Source organism: Sceloporus occidentalis, unplaced genomic scaffold (genome assembly GCF_023333645.1).
Source record: "Sceloporus occidentalis isolate IW3139 unplaced genomic scaffold, rSceOcc1.0.p SCAF_5, whole genome shotgun sequence".
NCBI classification, from domain to species: Eukaryota; Metazoa; Chordata; class Lepidosauria; order Squamata; family Phrynosomatidae; genus Sceloporus; species Sceloporus occidentalis.
The window spans coordinates 173,670,855-173,691,936 of NW_028316985.1; the positions used below are offsets into that span (position 1 = coordinate 173,670,855).

Sequence of the window (21,082 nt, forward strand, 5' to 3'; positions counted from 1 at the left end):
TTGTCATTGTTATCTGCCCTTGAATCAACTTCAACTCATGGCGACCCTGTGGATGAAACACCTCCAAGAACCCCTATCTTCCACTTTTCTGCTTATTTCCTGCAATCCCATGCCTGTATCCCCCCAACTGAGTCAATCCAAAAGGTATGTGGTCTTCCTCTTCTTTTTCCTATCTTCTACCCTTCCTAGCACTATTGTGTTTTTAGCGATCCATGCCTTCTCATTATATGGCTAATCACTTCTCTGTAACACTGGCCCAAAATACACTGCAGAAATAATCCAGTTTGAGAATGCTTTAACTGCCCTGGCTCAATGCTAGGGAGTCTGGAGAATTGTAGTTTGTTGTGGCACCTGAGCTCTCTGACATAAAAGGCTAAATGTCTCACAAAACTACAATTCCCAGAATTCCCTAGCACTGAGCATAAAAATATCCAGGGATACATTGTTGTGGAAAACCATAGGGCTGGCTCTAGGTATGAGAAAGGCTTTAGCAAGTTGATATTTGCTGGCTGGCCTTTCCTAAATCCATAGACCCTCTCACTAATGGATTTACCAGGGGTAGAATCAGAAACTAACACCAGTGCTCCAATCCCTACCAGTTAGCAACATTATTTCCCACATTGTTACTAAAAGATAATTATTTCACTGGGCCCATGGAAAGGTACAAAGTTTAAAAACAGGTTTATTAGACAAACAAGATTCTGAAATTGCCTAGTTACTTGGCTAATGAGCTATAGTAATGTGTTTGTTTATCCCTGAACTACTAACTGTCCATTATATGCTTTTCCTTTTTTCCTCTGGTGATACACTGAAAATATTCAATCTTCATGTAACAAAATTACCTGAACTCTGGGAGTTATATGACTCTGCTTAATTTCTTTTCATTTCTCCCCACCATTCCTAGCATTATTGTCTTTTTTAGTGAACCATGCCTTCTCATTATATGGCCAAAGTACATCAAGCTTAATTTCATCATCTTGGCTTCTAATGAGATCTCTGGCTTAATCCATTCCAAGACCCATCCGTTTGTCATTTTGGCTGTCCATGGTATCATAAGCACTCTTCTCCAGCACCACATCTCAAATGAGTTGGTTTTTCTTCTGTTTCCTTTATTGTCCAGCTTTTGCATCTGTACATGCTGATGGGGATTACAATGGCTTGGGCAATTCTAACTTTTGTTAGATTCTGAATTGGGTGTAGAAAAAGGCCATCAATCATATGAATTTGTTTCATTAATATAAATCAACCCAAGCTTTGACTGAAAGGACACAAAGCTTTCACACTGGTGGATCTATTTTAAAGAATATGAAAGCAGGTTGTTATGTACGAAGGTTCACTGGCGACTGGGGGAGGATGGAGGTATCTATACTCTGAGGAAATGATCTGAGCAAAATAGAGTCAGCAAAAGATCTCTGGGATTGCTGCTATTATAACACAGAGCCATTATGACAATAAACCACCGTGCATTCATTATCGACATTCCTTTCTTCTCTATTAACAGGAAACTACTTTGGCCAATACTTAACAATCCTTCTTCCAGGCAAAGCTAACTTACTGTTTTGTAGTACCGGAGGAAATCCAGATATAAATGGGTAAATCGGAAAAACTCTGGCATTCTTGTGATGAAGACAGCTCTCCCCACCCCAGCAAGGCTCCCAGACTGAATGTATATACACTGGGGCCTGGGCTAGCGCTCAGGCAAGGTGTGCTGTGAAAGCTTAAGTCAGCCAGGTGTAATTTTTCCATGGAATCATAAGGTGTGTCTTCTACAAACTGAAAGGTAACTCAGCAAATCAAGGTTTATAGCTTTCTGCCCACAGCTGCAAGTGTTTGCTTTTAAAAAAAAAATCTACGGAGAAGCAGGAGGCGTATACTTGGATTTGTTTTGCTTTCCTCCATGCTAAATTTGCATCATCTTCATTGTATAATTATGCACATATAAACATAAGCTGGAAATAGACAGACACAACTGACACAATTCCAGACACAGTTCAATGCGCTGGTTATGACCTATAAAGTTCCATATGGCTTAAGTCTGCCTGCTGAAATGAGCCTGCCCCAGGTTTTAAGATCCTGAGGCTGGAATCCTGTTGCCTCATTATAACAGAGTAAAGATTTGCTATGGGATTGGTTGCACGTTTGTAGGGTCATAACAGCAGAGAAACGTTACTAGCTCCAAGCAGTCTACTTCTGAAGTGCTAAGCTGCCAGGTGAGTTCTCAAAGACAGGGTGTTCTGGGGAAGGGTGGCTCGTAAAACTGTCTGTGCCACAGGAGGCCAGACTTCCCAGAACACATCAGCTTCTAGAAGGCACCCAGAAGCCAGGAACTGCAGAAATAGACTTTTCAGAATTGACATCATTCTTGATGACAATGACTCTGACCTCCCTTCACTGCCACTGTGTCACAACCTTTCTGGTGTACCCTTCTGGTGTAGTCACACTGGCATAAGTGCCCCAACAAGATTCCAGCTGTGGTTTTATCATGCTAAAAACACAAAAGCTGTGCTGTATCAGTTTTATCTAGTCTGGCACTGTGTTCTGATGTGGTTAAGGGATGCTCAGGAAGTCAGCAAACCAAATATGAATGCAACAACATCTTCCTCATTCACATTCCTCAACCACAGGTATTCAGTGGCATACTGCCTCTCAACAGGTTTCAATGGGATTCTGTCTCTCATTCAGGAAAGCATATATTAGGGTAAAAAAGAAGGCCCTCTTGGTGTCAACTTGGGGGCGGTATCAGAGCGCTATGTTTAGCTGCCACACATTCTGATGCCACCCCCAAGCCAGCGTCATACTGCCCGACCAACCACATAACGGGCAGCTTTGTTGTGATCCAGCAGTGTTTATATGCTGCATGCCGCAGGAGCACCAAAAACCACCACAGCGGCAGAAAAGCTGGCTTTTTGCTGGCTCAAAAAGGAGCAGTATTTTGCTGTCTCTTTTTGGGCCAATAAAAAGCTGGATCAGGGCTGTGGTGTGTGGTTGCTGTGGCCCCAATCTTACTTCATCTGGGGTGGCTTGAAGCCGCCCCTTCAGGGCCATCTGTTTTAGCCCATAGATACAGAGATAGATATAAGAAGAGATTCCACTTCAATATTAGGAAGAACTTCCCAACAGTAAGAGCTACTTGACAGTGGAATATGCTGCCTTGGAGTATGATGGAGTCTCCCTCTTTGGAGGCTTTAAAACAAAGGCTGATGACCATCTGTTGGGGGTGCTTTGATTGTGTGTTCCTGCATGGCAGGGAGTTGGACTGGATGATTCTATAATTCTATGATATAGAGACATATTAAGTTCTAAATTCTGGTTTATTTGTTGTATAAAAATGTGAGCTTCAATCCTATTCTTAGTCCTAACTAGAGCCACTGAATCAACAGAAATCCTTTTGACTCAGTGGCTCTACTCTAGTTAGGACTAACAATAGGATTGAAGGTCACACTTTTATACTACCAATAAGCCAGAATTTAAAACTTTATAATTGTGGGACTATCATGAAATTAGCCTAAAACTCTATTAGAATGAGAAAACATAATTTGTGAGTTTGTAGAAATCCCTAAAAGCTAAATGAATACTGGAAAGTAACCATCCATTTTTATGTCCCAGGGCATACTGAAACACGCACCACACAATGATGGAAAAATAGCCTGTGAGCTAATGACTGATCTACCTGTTAAGCAGGCCTATGCCAACCTACTCTACTCTGGCCATCACTGGTTTGATGTGCCTTAGACTAGTCACAGCTGGATGCTTAGGAAAATCTGAAAGAATCTCAAATAAATTAAAACACACAATGTACTATGAACAGATCATGGGCCTTGGAATGACATGCAGCATGCACAGATCAGCTGAGTGTTTTGGTGCCAACTGATGAAATAGATAACACTTGTCACTTATAGTATGCGATTAAGTGAGAAATAATCCACATGACCTTTGGATGTAGAGTAACCTTCATAAGTGGAACTTATTGGAGTGATGACTGACCTTTTTAATGCTTGGAGTGCCTCTAAAAAGAGTTGTAATAGTATTATCTTATTCCAAGTAAGCAGCTTTTAGGCTCCACTCATGGGAACAGAGAGATCTCTTTCACCAGCACCTTGCACACTAGTGCATTTGCTTAATGCACAGCACCTTCAACAGCATATCAACAAAGTCAAATCGTCTGATCACAAGAATTCCTAGTACACCCAGATGAAAACAAATTAGGACCGAAATTCTATTAGGAACTAATGGAAATTTGCATTCTGGCAGCAATGGTGCACATCTGTGCAATAAGATGAAAAAGCAATCCTTTTCAGCTCTCACAACCTTTAAGTACTCACTTTCAAATCTGCCACTTATTCACAAAGTAGGTCTGGAAAAACATGGAGGGGTGGGGCTCAATCAAATGGATGGACAAAAGGTCTCCTAGAGCACAAAATCAAATAAACTTGCATGCATTTTATTTAACTAACAGTGGAAGACAAAAGTCCTTAGAGATAGGAAGCTAGTGAATAATTGATAAAGCAACCATTCATTTATCTGGTAATAGACAGTCCTATAAGTGCGGGGAATGAAAAGAAACGGAGCACAGTCATGTAACTCCCAGGGTGCAGGTAATTTTGTTGTATGAAGATTGAATATTCTCCGTGTATCACCAGAAGAAAAAAAATGAAAAACATATAATGGGCAGTAGTACTTCAGGTATACAAACACATTAACTATAGATCATCACCCAAGTAACCAGGCAATTTCAGAATTTTGTTTGTTTAATAAAGTTGCTTTAAACTTTGTACCTTTCCACAAGTCCAGGGAAATAATGATCTTTTAGTAACAATGTGGAAAATTAAAATGTTGCTAACGGATAGGGACTGGAGCACTGGTGTTAGGTGCTGCTTCTACCCCTGGTAAATCTTAGTGAGAGGGCCTACGGATCTAAGAAAGGCCAGCCACCAAGTGTCAACTTGCTAAAGCCTTTCTCAAACCTGGAGCTGGCCCTATGGTTTTCCACAACAATGTATCCCTGTATATTTTTATGGATTTTTTTAACACACATGGACACATTTAGCTTTCTCTCAATGGATTCCAGAAGTACACCACAGATACAACTCTATGGCTAAACACAGTAAGGAAAGATTATGAAGCAGACAATAAAAAGAAAACTGTCTACCATTCATTATTCATAATCTTAGTAATCCCAGGTGAGAAAATATGAATGTGAGGATGGCCACATTGATCAGACCAAAGATCTATCTTGCCTAGCACCATGTTTACCACACTGGCCAACCAGATGCCTATGGGAAGCTGCAAGCAGGAGGTTAGCTATGGTCAAGGAACTATGGTGAATTTAGGGATCTCCACAGGCCATGCAGACTGCGAACATTGGGAGGAGGGGGACATACCAGAAATGACAGAGATTCCACCGTTCATTTTGAAAAACTAGTAATTTTTAAAATGTTAAAACAGTGGATGCAATCAGTTTCAAAGGTAAAACCCTGAAGCTACCACAAGAGGCAGTTCATTCTTCTTCTGTCACAACTCTCTCTCTCTCTCTCTCTCTCTGAAGTTTAAAGGAATTGTAAATCATCAAAAACAGCCATGGGGGTGGGGGGGGGGCACATGTGACTACAGGGTTGCTACTTTCCCACATAAATGCAAAAGCACCCACCTACTTGCCTTTATGGGGGTCTCCCCTCAACCAACCCCACAACTGCCACCAAATAAGGAGTTTTTACCCTTTATCCAAAAGTGAAGATGTTCAGGGTGCTCACTACAATTACCAAGAATAAAAGCTTTTTTCTGATCCCTCACCTCTACCACAATGTAAGAACTTTCTCCTGTCCCCTTTGTGTGACACCAATTGAGGGGATCATCTAAATACCCCCAAGGTTATTATGATAATTTATGCATCTCCAATGAACACCACTCTCCAATATTCAATGCTGCCACCACAGCAACCTCTCATATAGATGACATTCTCAGAGGCCAAAAGGGTTTAGAAACAAAAACAGTTCTGTATTTATAGAAGTTGAACATAGCATGGCAGAACAAATTTTTATTACCTTTAAAACACCATATACTCAACTCAGACCCTTAACAATTTCTAATTCATTTCTAAGCCTGACTGACTCAGTTGGCTATAGTGAAAGTAAACAAATAGTTGGGCATGCAAATTTAGACACACATACACAACATAAATAGTGAGATACTGGATCACATTAGGCTACTGAATTGTTTGCAAATTGTGGGAAATGTGATCCCAAAAGTAATACTGATTTGGAAATTCTTTAGCATTAAAGCTGTTAAGTCAGCACTTTCAGGTAAATTTTGCTCACAGAGCTGCGCATGAACACAGCCATTCACCCAGCAATTTTCCAAACCTCTGTGCATTGAATGTGAACGTTTGTACAGGGCTCTATAATTATATTCAGTTTAATACTGTTACAGAGCTCTTTATATCAGGAACCCAGTTTTATTAGGCCTCTTGATCACAGAGGTTTTGAAGTCAGGAATGGTCTTAGATCATCCCTACTTGTCTGGGCAGAAATGACATCATATCAAAATATTATCAGTATGGTCTTATTCATTTTTAGTTTTCTGGAGAAATATACAATTACAAATAAGCATGTTTTCTTCTTCAACATACTCCTAAGGAACGAGGGAGATCTTAGATTCAACATAATGTGGTACTGCCCAGTAAATATCTCCATACAATAATGGGTGTGCAGTGCATGTTAAGAAGCAGGGGAAGAAATGTGTAAGCCTGAGAACAAGGAACTGTCAAAAAACAATTTGTAAGCAACTCTGGGAGCATTTATGGTTGAAAGGTAGTGTATAAATGCTCTAAGTTAGAAAACAAGCCAAACTACTCTCAGAGATGTCATAATTCTTAGGATGTACTTGGTGGACACAGCAGCTCCTGTGCAGGGCCTATTTACCTTTAAATTGGTTCCATTTTTATTACCACACGCCGACTGTGGTATTGCAGTTGATTACCATTTTTCCACAACCTTGAAAAACAAAGGTATAGTAACCCTTGGACCTTTCTGTGGGAGCAGATGGCTCTGATGAGACAGAAAACTGCAAGGGATGACTAACACACTGGAAAATAGGAACAGAATTCAGATAAACCTTGATAAACTAGAAATTTGAATAGAAAAAAATAAAATGAAATTCAATACAGACAAATGTAAAATTCTATACTTAGGCCACAAAAACCAGATGTCCACTTACAGGATGGAGGATACATGGCTCAGCTGTATTATATGTGAAAAAGGATTGTGGGATTATTGTTGATCATAAATTGAATATGAGCCATCAGTGTGATGCGGCAGCAAAAGGAAGTTAATGCTATTTTAGCCTGCCTTAGTAGAAGCTTAGTTTCCAAGTAAAAAGAAGTAATAGTCCCACTATATTCTGCACTGGTCAAGGCTCATCTGGGCACCTCATTTTAAGGAGGATATAGACAGGTTGGAGCAGATTGAGAAAAAGGCAATAAGGATGATAAGAGATACAGAGAACAAAACATAGGAGGAGAGGTTGAGGAGGCTTGGCTTGTTCTGCTTGGTGAAGATAAGACATGGGGTGTTATGGCTGCACTCTTTAAGTACTTCAAGGGCTGTCCCAGAGTGCAGGGGGCTGATTTGTTTTCTGATGCACCAGAGGACAAGACAAGGTCTAATGGTTTTAAGTTACAGGAGGACAGATCCTGATTGAACATTAGAAAGAATCTCTTGACAATAAGAGTGGTTCAGTAATGGAACCAATTATCTAGAGATAGAGGCCGAACAGCTACTTGCTGGGAATGCTTTAGCTGCAGAACCTGAATTGAACAGGATTGGATTCGATGGTCCATGAGGCCCCTTCCAGCTCAATGTATCTATGAAAACTTGGAAAGTCAATTTCTTATAGGTATTTCCATACCTGAGGAGAAAGCTTGCTACCATCTTCTAATCCAGAGGAGTCACTAAGGCCCCATACAGACTGCCAAAATAAAGCTGCTTCGGGTCATCTTGGAGGTATGCTGTTTAAATGATGCATGCGTCCTAAGAGTCTGGAAACTGTGCCAAAGCCATGATCCAGTCCTAAGGACTGGAGCACAGCTTTGGCACAGCTTCCAGACTCTTAGAACAAATGCATCATTTAAACAGCATACCTCCAAAATGACCCGAAGCAGCTTTGTTTTGGCCTGTCTGTATGGTGCCTAACAGAACCTCTCATTTTCACACCTCAAAGGAATTTTCTCAGGTGAGAACTATTCAATAATCCAGTCAGCTCCTGGACTTGGGAGCTAACCAAGCAGAGGTCTCCCCAATATCCAATAAGCTGTATTTAGTTCCTTGGTGAGACATGATCCTCCAACAGCTGTCCTAGTAGGAGTGAACTTCAGCCAATGGGTTCATTTGGAGCTATCCAAGGGCCTGTTCTGCCACTACTTTTTTGGATGTGACATGGCCTTACCTACCTTAACTGGAATTCAGCTGTCTGATCTATCTATGCATATTGTGACTTAAATTCCTGTGCAAGCCTCAAGTATCACACAGTGGAACCAACCGCTATAGTCCACTCCCAGCCTATTTCTATTAAATGCTTTGCAAATTCTCAGCAATGGAATAATATTACAGTCCACTCCAAAATCTCTCTCTAAAACAACTTGGAAGCAAAAACTGTCTGTCTTGTCAGCTATTCCAAGACGGTCACATTCTTTCAAAAGAGAGTTACACTGAAATTAGTTCAGGAACCACAATTATTTTGTATGAAATTAATGCACACTACATACCTATTATACACCCCTTCCAGAATTTTGTTTTGTGTTAACACTATTTGCCTTAAAAAAAAAATACACAGCTCATCTGCCTAGCAGATATAGTTCTGCCACAACAGTCAGAAGTGAACATTTTCTTCTGAAGCTTTTAGAAAATGGATGCCAGTGGTATTTGGCAAAAGGAATACACTTCAAATCTGTCAATTATCTATCAAAGTCTTTGGAAGGGAATGTCAGGAGGAGGGGCATGGCTCTGCCTCTGCCTTTGAAGCCATTCTTGTTTACAAGCCACAGAAGCAGGGACTTCTCTTCTACCTGTTTGCTTAAGCAAGACAGCCCTCTAAAGACTACGTCCTTCCATTGGCTATTTATAGACAGCAGCACAGAAATAAAGACATCCGGCTGCAGACCTTTCAAGTAACCTGCCTGACTTTTTCCCCTGCCCCACCCCTGAATTTTTCCCTTTTAGAAAATCCCCTCTGAGCTGTCACAGCCAAATTGTAGTGGCGCATGGACAGGGACAACTTACCTCCGTGAACATGTCTTACTGCCTTCCTACATGGCAAGAGAGGTTTCCTGTTTTCATACATTCCCTTGTTAGCTGTAATCAGTGTCAATAAGGTTAGCGTCTTTTGTGCTGGCGGCTGGAGTGGTAGCCCTGACAGGAAAGAACTTTTTAATCTCTTCCCTCACACTGAGCCATGCGAAGCCAGCCAGCGCTCCCAGGCATAACTCCCTTGGCTCCTCTCCTAAAAAAACGGTCCCTCAAGTACACCGTTGCTAAGCAATCTTTTGCAGAAGTGGTGTGCCCCCACACACAACACTCCCCACTGCTCCTTGTACGTTTGAAATTGGCAACATCTGTCCCCTTGGCAGGTTCGACTTGTGCAAAGGACCGTGTGAAGAACTGTTCAAAAACAGAAGAAAACATGCGATCGTGGAGACATTTCATCTGCGCTCTTCTAATAGCTGGCTTTGCAAATGCGTACTTCCAGTTTAAAGCAAGAGGGAAAAGAAGGATTAGCTGCACCAGAGGAAGAGCAAGGAAGGGAAATACAAGCCCTGTAGTCTGGTGGGAATCACCTGCAAAAGCAGATACAGCCAAGTAGTGGAGAGTTCTTTTTCTGCTTATTTATGTATTTCAAACCTGAACGCTTCGGTAAGGTTTCTTAAGATTAATTTTTCCACCCCTACACAATTTTTATTACTATTCCATAAAAATAATGTACTATTTCTTAGAGGACCAAGAGTGATAAATCCATTAATAACAGTTTTTATTCACAATATAAAAATATTTTTTTAAAAAACCCTGGCAGTTTCCACTGAGACTGATGTCTTTTATAAAAAGAGGATTATTGTGTGTTGGTACATACACATAGATGTGTGTGTATGCTTGTGCAACAAAACTGCAAGTTTTCATTGCTGTTTCTATTTACAAGTGAAGTGTCAGGCTCTCCTTTCACATTAGGAATGTTAAAGCAGTCTCAAACTGGATTATTTCTGAAGTGTGTTTTGGATCAATGTTAGAAGGGATTACTTTTATATAGCAATATATAGTAGCTGTCCAGCCTCTTTTTGAGGAGAACTTTGGAATATTTGATTATACATAATGAGATATCTTAGAGATGGGATCCAAGTCTAAACATGAAATGTATGTTTCATCTACACTTTATACACATAGCCTGAAGGTAATTTTATACAGTATTGTAATTAATTTTGTGCATGAGACAAAGCATGTGTACACTGAACCACTGAACCTGTGATGTCATGGTACTCAAAATTTTTCGAATTTTTGAGGATTTTTGGATTAGGAATATCAACCTGTCCTAAAAGCTTGTAAAAAAGAAGACCCCAGATAACATTTAAAATGCTTGTTCAAAAATTTCCCCACAAGATATTCAAAGAGGTAGAGTCATATATTATATGCCAAGTTTGCAAAAAGAATTTTGAGGCACCTTACCAATGAACACAGTTTAGTCTTTAAGTTGCCACAAAAATGTACAAACTTGTGGCTGATCTGTACAAGGAGCCCTTGTTCTCTGTGTGAACCTACTATGGTTTAGGGTGGGGAGTACTGGAAACCAGCATTAAATCATCCCAATGCATAACCCTATCGGTAACATCAACTTTCATTATACTTCCCCGCTACCATCATGGACACTTGATATTAGCCTAATCAAATTTAGTTAAAGAATACTTGCCAAAAAAATGGCAAAGGTTTCCACAATGACTCAAAACCTAGACCAGCTGCAAAGAACTGGGGAAGGTATGTGCTTTTTAAAGGGATAGTTTCACCACTCTGCAAATAATTACATTAAAAATAAAAGTGAGGCCTGCATGCAAGTGCTGCAGAGTAGTGTGGTCAGTCAGTCATGAGCTGTTCCAAGAGAAGACATTCTAACGCCTCCATTTTATTATTGACTTGCAGCATTCTATGCCCACTGAAAATCTTTCCTTTCCTAGGATGAGAAGTGGTATTGAATCCCTCCCCCATTAAAAAAAGAGAAAGATATTTTGAAAGTCAGTAAAACTTTGCTTTTCAATTGTCCCAGTTTTGATGCAATCCTGTCGTTCCTCCAAAGATGAGATGACTGTAATTTAATGTATTTATGCCCTGCCTCTCCTGCAAAGTGCTCAAGCTGGTGTATACAGTTCCATTCCTCTCCTTTTGTCCTCACAACAGCCCTATAAAATAGGTTAGGCTGAAAAATAATGACTGGCTGAAGATCACCAGGTGAACTTCATGGTTGTCTGGGTATCTGAATTTAGAATCTTCTAGGTCATAGAATGGCAGTCTAAATCTAATTAACAGAGTATTTCTCTATGGTGATCAGTTTTGCTGTATCAATAGCAAGATTTGATCAGAGAAGAGTTGGAGGATCAGTTTTCATGCTGCCTTCTTGCATGGTACACTCTGGGACTGTAACCATGCCAGTAAAATACTGCAGTAATGTCTTTGTACTAGGACACCAACTCTGGATAACACATGAGTATGCAGCAGAGCAGTATTATGCAATCTCCTTCAGTAAGCCAGATGAGAGGAAACTGATGGAGCAGAATGGGAGAACTGGCAAAATGGGATAGTGCCAGGAGACCCATTACTCAAGCAAAGCACCGGATGCCAAAATAGCTTGGCAGTTCTACTGGCCAATTTCTCTGGGCTCAATATATGGCCTGATTTGCCCTGGGATCAGTTCCACTGGAGGCCCAGATATGCTACTAATCGTTTATACACTGCCATTTCAACAAGGGACCTCAAAGAAGCATACAAAGAATTTAATCACAAATACTACCCCCAAACACACACACAGTCTATAATTAAAATGGTGATTTAAACTTTACAATGGGACTCTTACTTATCTTCCAGAAAGCAGTGTCACACAGGTGTTCACAAAACACAGAAATTGTTTGCCTATATTTTAATTCCCCTGTTCCAATACTGGACTACTATTGTTCTCTACAGATGCATCCGATGCACTTACTGTACTCTATAGGTAATCTCCCTCTCTCTCGACTCCCTTAATTACAGCCTACGGTGTTCACTCCTATTCCTGAAAAGGCTGAGCCTATGGCATTGGCAGAATGGGGAGATAACAAACTAAGAAAAAGACTGAAGATTGAGTAAATGCAACAATATAGGATTCAGTGAAGGGTTATGCTGCTTTATAATAGACCTTTTCTGTCTCTTATTTGTGTATGGATTAAGCAGGATTGTACCACTTTTCAGATACCACTCAGGACTTTATTACACAGGCCAGGTTATAAAAGTGGAATTCTGACAGAATAAAAGACACTTTTATTCTGTCAGTACTTATCACACAATGTTATGTCCATCCTGCTGCTGCCTTGCATTCCATTCCTTTTCACTGATGGGCAAAACCTGTCAATAGGCTCTCAATCTTGCTGCTATTCCATTATTACCTTTGTGCAATTGCTATTCCATTTCTTGGCAGTCACATGGTATGCGTGGATGTGACTCTGCTCCTCTCCCCACTCCTCCTCACAGCAACTGCAGTTGCCAACAGCTTCCTGAAGTCTGCTGCTGTGTGCACATTCACACAGCAGCCAGCTTCGGAAGGTAGTTGGCAGCCATGATTGCTTGTCCTGCCACCCTCCTCCTGGAAGGCAGCATTTGGCGCTGTGCAAAACTGATAATGTAATCATGGATTACCAGAGCACTATCATGGGAGAAAGTGTGATAAGAAATTATGCCAAACTGATATGCTTCCATTCAGAAACTAGTGGGATTGTGGCGGGACAGCAGGCGTGATACAAGGCCTCAGCCACTGCCCACTAAATGTCAGGCCATAATTGAAACTTCTCGGATTATTCTTATTTCTAACATTTTTCTTTCTCTCCTCCTACTCCACATACACACTAACCTCTGTTCATCTCACACGCAGACCTCAAAAACAAACAAACAAAACCCTAAACACTAGAAAAAGTATAAGATAAAGGCATACCAGGGCCACTGAATCTTTATCTCATTCAATGTGCTTGCATTTTAGGATATTGTTCTTTGCTTATTACCATGCACAGTGTTACTCCCCACCAGTCCCAGCTTTCACAATCTTTATTGTTTGGCATATCCCTGCCTTGTTGGAAGCATTTGCGCGGCATCTGCTCCTAAGTATTGCTCAAGCTTTTCCTGCTGGTTCTTGCAGCCTTTTCATGTCAGTGCAAATTCTACTAATGCATGGAAAGATCCAACAGCTTCTTATTAGGAATTCTAACCTATCTCTTCATCAAACTGTGCTCAATAATAATAAAGGCCAAGTTATTAAAGAGCAAGAGATTTTTTTTCATGCCTGGGGTTGCAAGATGTTCCTAATTTTAAGGAATGACTATTACTCAAAAATACTACTGTACTACATGAATGAAATACTTTCTACATCTCAGAACACCCACTATTTCTGCTTTGCCACAGAACCAGCCTAGATGTTAAAGTGGCCATAGAGATCAGCTCACATCATGTAGTATTTGCTACAATTTCTCTGTCTGTCCTATTAAACTTGCTGTACCATTTGATAGTGACTGGTATCATCTGATATGCTTTTCCAAAGTTTCCCCAACTTGCTGGCTCATGCCAATGATATGAATTGCTTACACCACAATGCTGCAAGCTTGAAGTTGCACTGAAAAATCAACCCATAGTAGGGGAAGGGGATGCAGCTGGTTTGTGATTAGCAAGCCTAATGTCAAACATATCAGAAACTGGAATGTGTGGCCCTTCCGATACTGTTGGCCTATATTTTCCATCATCTCTTCATTGTTGAAAACACTGGCTAAGACTGATGACCACAGTAGTTTAAGAACACTCAGGGTGGCCACAATTTTCCCTACCTTGGGATTGTTCATCTCATCCATACTATGCAACACATTTTGGAGTGCTAAACACAATTAAAAGTCTTGCATCTGTAAACACAACTAAGAGCCTTGTAGCACCTTAAGGAAGAAAATATTGTGGCACATGTACTTTTTATTTTAAAATATTTATATGCTGGTCTTATTCAGTGAAAAATTCTACAATAGAATGAACATTTAAGTATTTAAATGTTTGTTAAATATTTAATGATTAAACCCAAACCTTCCTACAAACTTCCCTGGACCAGAAAACTATTGTGTGACAAGGTGAATTCTGGGCCACAAAAGCCCATGCTCCATTAAATGTTCAAATTTAAAGTGCCACTAGACTCTTTTTTAATACATACTACAGATGCAGATTTTCTTTTTTAAAAAAACAATGGCCATACTGGGATTCTAGGGCTTGTAGTAAAAGAAAAAGTAACATTCTCAAGCTCTTCCAAAATCAAGAACTGCTGTTCAACACCATCTGAAAGCCCCTAAGTCCTTAGACCCCTAATTTATAGATAATGCATCTTGGTAGTTTTTTGTTGTTAATTGTCATCAAAGTTGGCAGCCCTAGGCATGAGACCTTCAAGATAGCCTATTGTGAACAGCCCTGCTCAGGTCTTGCAGACTCAGGGCAGTGGCTTCCTTGATTGATTCCACCCAACTGGAATGTGGTCTTTTAAACTGCTTTCTACCTTCCCAAGTATTATTGTCTTTTCTAATGAGTCATGTCTTCTGATGATATGGCCAAAATATGACAGTCTGTTTAGTCATGTCATCTTCTAGGGAGAGTTCAATCATGGTTTGTTCAAGGACCCATTAATTTGTCTTTTAAGCAGTCCACAATAGCATCGACACACTTCTCCAGCACCACATTTCAAATGAGTTTTGTTTCTATCAGCTTTCTTCACTGGCCAGCTTGCACAACCATAAATAGAAACTGGAAATATGATAGCATGGGTAATCCTAAGTAGGATTCAAAGATATATCTACACTATTAACAGCTGAACCAAGATATGAAATATCTTGGTAGAACAAACATATTAAAAATATTTTATAATATATTTTCAAAATGCTGCACCCATAATTCTTAACCAAAAAAATCTACAGACCAGTGGGCATAATGCAGCTTAAACTTGGCGCTTTAAAATTTGACTAATTTAAGCACATGTTTAAATACTGCACATTTAAATACATACCTAAATACTGGATTGATATAATGCTTAGCCTTTTATAACTAAAGATTTTTATGAATGCTATCAACACGGATGGCCTATATGCCACATCTGACCTATTTTTTCAAGCTACTCAGTCAACAGAGAAACAGACATAAGAAAGCAACACACTTAATTATGAAAACGTTTAAAGCAATATACTGCTAGCAAACACCAACAAACACATGATTTATAACATGGGAAAATATGGTTTAAATTGGTCATTCCCCTCCATGCATTTTACTATTTAAATTGCTCTGAATTACAATTCAAGATACACAGTTCATTGTCAATGCCACTTGTACTGAAACTTCCAGCCACTGCTTTTGATGTCATTTACAACAACAGGAAATAAATTACAAAATGTGTCTGACAGAAACATTCAAAAAGCTGATAAGCCAAAGTCTTGTTAAAAGCTGTATTTACTGAAAAAACAGCCATGGGCCAATTTGGGATGTTGGAATATGGTAAGGAGGCTTAACAAAAACTTCATTACACAATATTCTTCCTTTTTATTTCAAACTCTTGCACTGTCACATTTGTCATGGTCTTCTCTAGGCAAGTAGTTGTGTCCTGCTCTTCCAGACCTCTGTGAAATCCTTCCCTTCCCTGCACAACTGCATCCTTGTTATGTGCAGCAATATACAAACACAGAGAACTGGGTCCACTTCTACCTCTGATATGACTCATTTCATGGCCAACTATGCTTTGGTCTCCCATTTCAAAAATGAAAATAGTGATCTGGGGCTGGAGGCATGATTGTGGACAAACCCAAAGAACAGAAACTTTCATCTGGGAGAGTGTCTCCCAAAAGCTACAAACCTTAATGAAGAGAAGCAAGGAAACACTTCTCAGTGTTCAAAAGAGTTTTGTCGCATATATAGCAAAATAGATCAACCCTCCACCCCCACTCCTTTCAATTTCAATTCTCCATTCCTATTATGTTTGAAAATTCTAGGCTGTGGATTTCAAACAGCACCACTCTTTGATAGGCATTTTAGTACTGAAGTTTAGAAGAATTCCAAAAAGAGAGGCAGAGAATGTGTCTAGTTTTACGCACAGGGGGAACTCAAGAATGAAGCTTGATATATGCATGGTGCTGCATGCATATAAGAGCGGTCATGGCAAAATGTCCATTTTGCAAATGAAGTTATTTACTATAACTGAACTTTGCATGGATCAGTCTTGCTGTCTGACCACTTGAATACTTGAAGCTGGAGATGACAGAATTTGTAAAAGCAGAAAGACTCTGGTGTGGGTTTAGTTTTAGTGCAAAATGAGTCATAACACAATCATCCATGCTAGATTAATTGACTCCACAGTAAAGCCTCCTCCTCTGTTCAAATGGAAAGGCTTAACTTGTCAGTGCTGCCGTGAGCAAAAGCCATCAACAATTAATTCACAGCTGCGGGTGACACACAAGCCTTGAACAGTGAAATGAGCCAATCAGCGTTTGACGAAAGATGTGATGTCAAAGGAGATCACTGTGGATGAAAAGTGTCCTTCCCCCCTCTCCGCTTTCAATAATGGTGGAGAGGAAACTCTCAATGGTTTTAAAACCAAATAGCCATTAAATTAATTTCCAGTTACTGACATCATTCCTAGTCTATTGTCTTGACAGTAAAACCAGGGAGAATTTTCTAGCTGCAGACTAAACCAACCCTCTTCCTGAAAGAGTTCCATCACCCACTAAAAACACTTTTATTTTGGCAGGATTTGGGCCTGACCACAGCTTATGTTTATCTGTCTCTTCCTTTTCTTGTTCTTGCTGCTATCTTGTAGTTTGCCTTGCAGCTTTGTTTGCTTAATTATTTTGTGATTATGTTTTTAACTTGCAAGTAAGCAAGAAGAAAAATATCTGAGCTAAAAGCAAAAATTATCCAAGCCAAATTTTCATCCTTTGTACTCAGCTCACTTTTAAATTAATTTGGATTAATTAATACAGAAGAACTACAAGTACATGAACATGATATGCAGAGATTATCACTTCTGCACAACATAGAAAAAAACACCAAACAAACCCAATAAACAAACAAGTGTCCATTAAGCAAAATAAAAATCCATACAGGCTTACTGGAATAAACTGGAGGATTATTTTTGGCTACTGTAAATATTAGTGTGCCCTAAATTAAAAAGTTTAATAGGTGATCAGACCTTTTCAAATTATGTAAAACAGCCATTCTACTCAGCCTTCTCTACCACCAACTTCCCCTTCCACTCCCAAAATTCTCACCTTTCAGCACGCAATGGTAACATGTACCCCAGTTCCCAGTAAGAGGCCTTTAACTACTAGGCAATGGGACTAATACGATTTGCCCACCTATCCTGGAACCTATGGTTCCAATACCTGATGGGAAAGGATTCTTGGCAGGAGCTTGAAGCCTCACTATTGCTACCTTTATCTGCCCCCCCATAGAGAATGTGAAGATCCTAGGGGTGGGAAGCAAATGAAGTCTCAATACCATTTTACTTTGAACAGAAGGGTGATCATCCATCTCTCACACCAGGTAGCAATTGACTCTGCTCAAAGCCAGCTTTCATGCAGCATATTCAACCTGGATGATCATACTATACATTGACTAACGATCAATCCCCTTTCAAGTTGTTGTAATGATGAGCCCTCAATAGGAAATAGGAAAAACTTAACATTTAAACCATCTTTTGGGGGGATACATAATGAAAGCATAATCAAAACAAACACTGCAGTTTCACCAACCTCAACTGGTTCAGCAGGTATTTTCAGTTTGGGTAAGTTGGTCTTGGTGTTTGCTTTTAAACTAGTTATTTTCCCATAGGATGATTCGTGATATTCCTTGGGTAGAGGCTTGAGCTCTGGAGACTCATCTGGTGCCTGATCTTGACCATCCATTGGCCGGACATAGGCAGTCGGTTTCTGCTGTATTGCACTGGTTTTGGAGGACAAGGACGAGGGAAATGTCTGGGTGGAAGGTTGGGCAGCAACAGCTACAGTAGCACTCACACTGTCCTGGGTTTCTTTATCACATGTTCCAGCCACCAGCTCCTGAGGAGGGGAGCTATTCTGTCCAGGTTTTTTGTTGTTGCTGCTACTCTGAGGCCTGGAATTGATGCATTGGCCGGAATGTAGAGGGGACAAAGGTGCAATAGGGGAAGACAATGTGGACAGCAGGGGAGAAAGTTCCAAAAGGGAGGCTTGCACCTCACGTGCAATATCTTCTTCAATGCATTTTTCGCTTTTCTGCTGGCGCCTGCTACTTTGGACTTCTTGAGTCTTGCAGCTCAGCTCCTGACTTTGCCTCTGGTGGCTGGACATCCCACTACTTTGTGAGACTGAGTCAATCCTTGAGTGGGCTTTTTGGTAGTGCACAGAATTTCCTGCTGAGGGAGCACTGGAAGGGAGAGGTCCCAAAGGCTTGTGATGATAGTTGTTCTGGAATGAAGGGGGTAGTGTGCTGCTGGTCTTTCCGGGGAAGGGTGGACGATCTGGTTTGTGCGGAGGGATCAGAGACATGACACTCTCTGGGATCCCTATGTAATTCTGCTGGGACCTTGCAGCAATGAGTTCCTTCATCTCTTCATAATCGCCAAACATTTTTTGAATTCTGCTAGACAATTCATCTGCTTTGTTAATCTGAAATGGTAAAGAACAGCAAAGGATGGGAGAAATGAAAGCACTGAAACAGATGAAGCACTGGCAAATATGATATGCAAGGGAATGATTAAAACATAATGAAGTTACTGATCCATCTGATTAATTTATAATATTGATCGAACAGTAGCAAAGACTCCCATTCAAGTTTTTCAAGCAGCTGCAATTTCTTGCAATTTGCACTAGACATTTTTACAAGGCTGAAATGCAATGTGATAAAAATTACTCTATTTTCTTCATGGAGACCATCTTCAGCCTTCCGAAGATTCTACTGCTAAGGGAAATAAAAGAACAAGAAGCATAGGAAAATATTTCTGTTTTACACTGCAACTCTCATCACTGCTGAGCAGTAGCTGGGACTGATAGGAATTGTAATCCAAAGCATATGCAGAGCATCAGGTTGTGGAAGATTCCCCATCTTGTGGAGGTGTGAATGATCATCTAGCAATTGGGAGCAAGAAGTAAACCCAAGGAGGGAGAGGACACCATAGATTCTGAAACCAGTTAAAACAAATTAAAAAGAACAACCAAAGTCTAGCAAATTAAACAGGGTCTATTTACATACCAGAATAAAAAGGGTTTTAGCTGCTCTGGAGACCAGGGTTCAATTCCCAGCTTTGCCATGAAACCCACTGGGTGACCTTAGGCATGTCACATGCTCTCAGTCTCAGAGGAAGGCAAAGAAAAAACCCCTCTGAACAAATCTTGTCAATAAAAGCCCATGATACAATTGCCTTAGGGTAACCATAAATCAGAAATGACTTGAAGGCACACAACAACAAGATTAGTAAGGAGAATGTCACAGTCTAGCCTCTCTGGAAAATAAGTTTCAGAGTCTAGAAGCAGCCACTGAGAAGATCCTCTCCCATGTTCCCACCAAATGTGCCTGTGATGGTGGTGGGAGAGAGACCCAGAACATCTCAAAACATAACCTGCATTCGCACTGGACCAATAATCCAAGTTGACACCACTTTACCTGCCATGGCTCAATGCTACGGAATTCTGGAAACTGTAGTTTTGTGAGATATTTAGCCTTCTCTGTCAAAGAGTTCTGGTGCCACAATGAACTATAATTCCCAGAATGCCAAAGCATTGAGCCATGACACTTAAACTGGTGTCAACCTGGACTATTTCTGCAGTGCAGATATAATCACAGTTGGGTTCATATAACAGGAACATGGTCCTTGAAATAAGTCAGTTCAAAATGATCCCACTAATTTTGTATCCTTCAATATCTTCAAGCAAGAGTAGATCGATTTCTTACATTCAGTGAATCCATTGCCAAGCAGCAGTTGCTGAAACTTTCTAAACCCTGCTACAAAAAATACCACAAACTGGAAGTTCTGGGGATTGAACCCAGGACAACCTGCATGCAAAATACGTACTCTACCATAGTGCTATAGACCTTCTTGGGGTACCTCTTGCTTCCAATTGCTAGATGATCATTCACATATCCACAAGATGGGAAATCTTCCCCAACCTAATGTTCTCCATATGCTTTGGACTACAATTCCTATCAGCCCCAGCCAGCATGACCAGTGCTCAGCAGTGATGAGAGTTACTGTGTAAAACATATGGAAGATATGAGGCTGAAGAAGCTCAATAAAGAGAGAGGGTCTGTAGTATTCTTGATATGATAGGCTGCCAAAGCCGCAGCTCCAAAAACAATGTGATTGATGGCATGAGGACTCCCCTTTTGCAAGCCATTCAAACTGCCATGCAATGATATATGCTGGAGATACCTTGTAAGGTTTTTCAAAGAGGGGAATAGCTGCAGGGAACGTCTCTCTTTCCTGGTGAGCTTCCTGGTTCCTCCTCTCTTTTGCTTGGATGCGGAGCAAATTCCTCTCTTCATTGTACAAGCTGTTGGAGAAAAGAAGGGGGGAAATTACTAGCTAGCACTTCACTCTCTAACACAGTGAAGGTTCCACCTCTTCAACTGGCACACTTTTTAGAACTGCAGAAGGTAATTAAAGAAAGCAAGGGATTTGCATGAGCGGCCACACAATACAGTACCTAGACATGTGCCTACAGGCATGTAGGGCAGGCACAAAGTGAAGCAGTTAACATATTTGCACACAGAGAAAGTTTTAACAGAAACTTGTTTTATTTATTTAATTTATATCCCATCTTTCTCCTGACATA

The 21,082-nt window shown here is 40.4% G+C and overlaps 1 protein-coding gene across 3 annotated transcripts in view; it reads right to left on the reverse strand.

Annotated features, from left to right (window-relative positions):
• AFF1 (ALF transcription elongation factor 1) overlaps positions 1-21,082 on the reverse strand; it is a 146,051-nt gene that overhangs the window by 73,236 nt on the left and 51,733 nt on the right. For all 3 annotated transcript variants that reach the window (XM_089526153.1, XM_089526155.1, XM_089526152.1), the window contains exons 2-3: positions 20,680-20,800; positions 18,026-18,919 (exon numbers count right to left, since the gene is read on the reverse strand). In XM_089526153.1, coding sequence (XP_089382279.1) covers positions 18,026-18,919; positions 20,680-20,800 — 1,015 coding nt within the window. The remainder of the gene's footprint in view (positions 1-18,025; positions 18,920-20,679; positions 20,801-21,082) is intronic.